Raw genomic sequence first — 5468 nt, forward strand, 5'->3', positions numbered from 1 at the left:
CAATGCTTGTGAAAGCTTCCATGAAGAGTTCCTCCTGGCATCTAGAAATTGTACTGGCTTGCTTTCTACTATTTTTATCAAAGAAGAGAACTACCCAAATGAATGAAAAAGTGGACAGCAGTTTTCCCACATGAAAGGGTCTTAAGGGAGTAAAATAATTGTGACCAGATATCGTCGCTGGCCACAATTTCTATCTCCAGGAAAGTAGGAAAAAAGGAATCTGGATATAATATGTCCTTCCCTGTGAAGCTGTTCCCTGAAGCATGCCCATGACTTGACTGTGCATAGTTGACAACACTCCTCCTCTCCATCCCTACCCCTGTCTATACCTCGGACCAAGTGAGCAAGACAGCCCGGAGCTTACTTGAACTACAGGGAACCCCAACTTCCCAAGGAATGGGATTTGTGTAGGGACTATCCAAATATTGTTTATCATTGCCTTGGATAAGAACCAAAGGGACAGAAAAATTTCTTTGACAGTTATCTGCCTTATAACTTTCATTTCACTGTGCCTAAAAATTTTTCAATGAGGCCCAGACCTAGGAAGCGGCATCATTCCTAATTTCAGCAGTCTCTAACATAAGACAATGATTCTCAAACAAGGTGTCAATCCTGGCCTGATTTCCTTCATTCCAAGCTGATTTGCTTCATCCTGCATCCTCTTTCTGATATCCAACTTATAACTTCTCTATTCTTGTAACAAAATTGAAAGCTTTTCATCTTTATTCTTCTCTGGGTTACTAGTTGAGTGTAAGTCCCATCTCCTGCCTAGTCATTATATGTCATTTTCTAGTATCTGTTCTTATCAAGTCTCCGTGATTTGCTTGCATCGGACTTAAAGATTACTATTATCTCCAATGCAATGTCCACTTTCTCTTCTCCATTCTAGGCAAAAATCTTGAGCTATCACACCCTAGACTGGGCCTTACTTGCCCTACTGCTTTCCTCAGGCTTCCAGTCCAGGGTTTACTGTGAGAAGGACAAGTTCTCATGTCCTCTGGGTTTCCTCATCATCTCTGCCACATTACACACACATTGTTCTTTCTTCTCCAGGTAAATCTAGTGTTCTTTAAAGTTTTCCTTTTGGATGAAGAGGTAGGAATGGGATAAATGAGCAGACCATGGACTCTAGCCCCTTGATATCATATGCATGAAATTTCTTCCCAAAATAATCTTACTAAACTCATATAATAAAGCCCAGTCTTGCTTTCCTGACTACGACAGCACCCTCCCAGCATTCTTGAGCTGCATCCCAGCTCTCTGCTGTCTTCCTGAATCTACCATTCTGATAATTAGTAGCCAGTGGGTTATTTCCTGCTCATCTCTTTCATGTGCCATATCTACTTGACTTTGTAGCAAATTTCTATACTACTGTTAAACATTCCTGGATTATAGTATCCTCCAGATATAACCTGCCATGTGATCTTTAATAGCAACTGAGCACAAATACACTGGCATTTGGAGAATTCCTTTTCCCAGTGCCAAGTACATCTTCGTGGATGCTAACAGTTTAATTTTCCTGGGTTGTCTATTTTCTTCTTTTTCTACACCTGTATCCTAAGTCCCAATTCATAGCCTTTGCAGTGGGGTTAACCCAGCTGTTCTATTTGTTCTGTATTCTTACATCCTTCACAAGATCAAAGCTATTTTTCCAATATTGACTACCCTTTACAGCAAATTGTCAGTACATTATTGTGTGGAGGGAGAAAAACTTTGCCCATCAGAAGTAAAACTGGAAATAGGCAGAAAACCCCAACTTGCTGCACTACTGAAAATTGCCAGATTGCATCATCCAGGAAAATCAAGTTTGTGTGAAGAAAAATCCTGATGATCTGGATGCTGGGTTCTGACCAAAAGGGATTGTGCAAGAGGGAAAAGAGGTTTGCTCCGTTAGAAAGTGCCAGTATATAAACGCCAGCCACATCTTCCCAGCAGCTGGCACAGGCAGCAGCAGCTTCACTCAGCGGGAACCACAGCCCAGGGTGAGGTGCTATAACTTTTCGACAGTTTTACTCTTTGACGATTCTTTCTCCACCAGCATTCTTGTGCTGTATCTCAGCTTTCTCTCTCTGCATCCTTCCTAAAACTAATATTCTGATAATTAAAATTCACCAGATGTGAATACTTTTAGGGTAGAGTTTTTTGGGGTTTTTTTTGGTTTTGGTTTGTTTTTTTGGTACCGGGGATTGAACCCAGGAGCACTCAACAACTGAGCCACATTCCCAGTCCTATTTTTTGTATTTTATTTAGAGACACTGAGTTGCTTAGTGCCTCACCATGGCTGAGGTTGGCTTTGAACTTGCTATCCCTTTGTCTCAGCCTCTTGAGCTGCTGGGATTACAGGCTTGTGCCACCATGCCCGGCTCAGGGTAGAGTTTTGTTGTGTGTGTCTGTTTGAATTCAGTGATGGTTAGAACAGGCATTCTACAAATATTCATTGCTTATTTAACTCATCTCATATTACAGAGAGGTGTATTAGTAACAAATCCCCAAATGCCTGTTTGGAAATTTCCTGTACAGTGGAGGTTTAGGGCTGATAAGTAATGATTGAAATGAAAAGTGGTTTATTCTAACAGTACATTACAATCTCTAAGACACTGGGATTCTAATGAGAGAGATGAAAATGAGGAATCATACCCTTCGAAAACCTATTTACCTCTCATCTATCTCCACACACTCACACATGCATTTACTTGTGTTTGTGAATAAATTGATTGGGCTTTATTATTGGAATGCAATTATGGATCAATATTATAAAATACAAAAACCTCAAACAAAACATGGATCATTCTTGGTTTTGTTTCCTTGACTCTGCAGCAGGATGAAGCTTTTAATTGGCATCATTTTTTGCTTCCTGGTCCTGGGAGTTGAAAGCCAAAGTTGGGTCGATTTCCTCAAGCAAGCTGGTCAAGGTAAGGACTAAAGGTTGGGCATAGAAGGCTACATCTGGTTGTCTCAAGGATTCACCCGGGCAGAGATCCCCACCGGCAAAGCCACAACTGGATAGAAAAGGAACATTTTTTTTTTTTTTTATTGTAGTAGTTCCTGGAGCTATTCTGGCCACCTTTGTCACTCTTTTATAGGGCTCACCAGACCAGAGGCCACTTAAGGTTTGAGAGGCAACTTTTCAGAGCAATGTAGGAAAGCTCTGGAATTCAGTGGTGTTTGTTCTCTTAATACAAGTGTGGTTCTACTGCCCCCTAGTGATAATTCATTTTTAAGTCTTGCCCATCCATTCATGTTTGTGGGAAGGGTGAGCAGAGGCAATGCAGCCTCAACCACATAGTAATAACAACCAAGATTAACAGAGCTCTTAATACGTGATAGACACTGTTTAAGGAACTTTGTATTAACAAGTGAAATAGTTTTTCTTTTTTTATCCCTGTGATGTAGTCACTATTATTACCCCTTAGTAGAGAAACCAAGGCACACAAGAGCCTAAGGTACCTGATAAACCCCACAGAAGAGTAGGATTTAACTCAGGTAGACTTCCTAGAATTTGATCTACTGTTTCCAGAACGATAGTGAGAGATTTGTGAATACAAACACCATTCTTTATCTGAGAAGGGGCAATTGGTTGGGAAGGAGTACCTTTGGAAGGCAACTCTAGTTCCTCTGTTCACAACAGACGATGAAATGAATTGCCTCTCTGATAGTTCTATTAGGAATGAGACATGGTCAGGAAACCACCCTCAGGGGAAAAAACTGCATTAGCCTTAGCAGCAAGATTTTGTTTTCAAAATGTAGTATTTAAAATTTCAGGTGTTAGGGTTGGGGATCAAGTACAATCCTTTCCCAGCATGCCTGAGGCCTTGAGTCCAATGCCCAGTACTGAAAAAAAAAAACAAAAAAAACAAAAAAAAAAAAAAACAGTCAGGTATTATTAGTTTTCTGAATAATTATTTTAAGGATTTGCGATTGATGCATCTAGATTCTCACACACCCAGCTAAAAGTCTCTCTCTCTCTTTGCTATGCTGAGGGTCAAACTCAGGCCTCACACACGCTACTACAAGTGTTGTTTTGCTGAGCTACATCCCCACCTCTCAACAATGTCTTTCACTCCTTGTGTCAGTGTTCTTTCGTTTCATTAGAGAGAACATAGAAGTTTTGAACCTGATTCAGTTTATTTAAATCTCTCTTAGAGAACCCACCTTTGTCACCTCCGTTTGGATTCTGACAGTCATCCAGGCTCAAATATACCCTGGACATTCAGATGTACTTAAGATAGAACTGTCCTCACTCTGCCCATAGGGATGACTTTATCCCATTGACTAGGTTAGGAGAGGTCGTATGTATGTCACAGCCTCCCTCAGAATCTCGTGTTCTCCCACTTAGATGGATCTTTCCAGAGAGAAGAACATTATACAATGAATATTCCTTAAAGACCATCCCACGTCTTCTTTACATGTACCACACAGTCAAAAACAAAACAGCAACAGAACTAAGAATGGAATCAAACAGAATAACACTCGTACTGAGTGTGAATCTCATTATGTTAACCCAGAGAAGTAAAAAGTAGAGAAATAATCATTTTTTAGGCCAATATACTTTTCAAGGGTTTTGTTAAAGGCTGAAATCTTTGGAAATGGTTGAAAACTTTTTATTTCTCTAATTTGCCAGGTCATGATCATCTATATCGTTTTCTTTTCTTTCCAGGGACTAGAGACATGTGGCGAGCCTACTCCGACATGCGGGAAGCCAATTACAGAAATTCAGACAAGTACTTCCATGCCCGAGGGAACTATGATGCTGCCAGGAGGGGACCTGGGGGTGCCTGGGCTGCTAAAGTGATCAGGTAAGGCAGGTTCCTGGGGATGCCAGGCCAGCAGAGCTTGGCTGCCTTGGGCAGTCAGGAGGGGGCTCTCTTCTATGCAGCCAAGTTTCCTGTGGAGGCTGTGGCCCCTCCTCCTCTTGCCCATTCTCTGGAGCTTGTCTCTGAGATAGTGCTTGGTGTGGGCCCTGAGTGACTGATGTGGCTGAATGATTCCCAGCCCTCCTTCTTGGGTGCTGTTCTTCCAGTGTCAAGATGACCAACATGGGCTGAGTAGGGTTGTGCCAGGGAAGGGCCATGTCTTACCTGCCTTTCCTTGACCTTCCTGGACTCCTCTCAGAGCTGTTCTTTGAAAGGGGAGTGGAGAGGGTTGGGACTGTTGCTTTTCAGCCTGATGATTAATCTCTTTCCAACTGCCTTGATTACAGTAATGCCAGAGAGAATATTCAGAGATTGACAGGCCATGGAGCAGAGGACTCGAAGGCTGACCAATTTGCCAATGAGTGGGGCCGGAGTGGCAAAGACCCCAATCACTTCAGACCTGCTGGCCTGCCTAAGAAGTACTGAGCATCTTCTCCTCTCTGCTCTCAGGAAATCTAGCTGTGAAGTGACAGCAGAGAAATTTGTTGAACTAGTTACTGAATTCTTTATCCCTAGTACTTGATATAGAACACATAAAAGTGCTTAATAAATGCT

General features: G+C 41.8%; 1 protein-coding gene across 2 annotated transcripts; it reads left to right on the forward strand.

The window, feature by feature from the left end:
- Window positions 1-1878: 1878 nt before the first annotated feature.
- LOC124958390 (serum amyloid A-3 protein-like) lies at window positions 1879-5468 on the forward strand. Of its 2 annotated transcripts, none has more exons than XM_047516356.1 (4): window positions 1879-1982; window positions 2818-2912; window positions 4658-4796; window positions 5201-5468. In XM_047516356.1, exons 2-4 carry the CDS (start codon window positions 2822-2824, stop codon window positions 5337-5339), a joined length of 369 nt encoding a protein of 122 aa, XP_047372312.1. In that variant the 5' UTR covers window positions 1879-1982; window positions 2818-2821; the 3' UTR covers window positions 5340-5468. The 2 variants fall into 2 exon arrangements, with proteins under 2 accessions (XP_047372312.1, XP_047372313.1); XM_047516357.1 differs by having other exon boundaries at window positions 1948-1987.

Source organism: Sciurus carolinensis, chromosome 11 (assembly GCF_902686445.1).
Source record: "Sciurus carolinensis chromosome 11, mSciCar1.2, whole genome shotgun sequence".
NCBI lineage: Eukaryota > Metazoa > Chordata > Mammalia > Rodentia > Sciuridae > Sciurus > Sciurus carolinensis.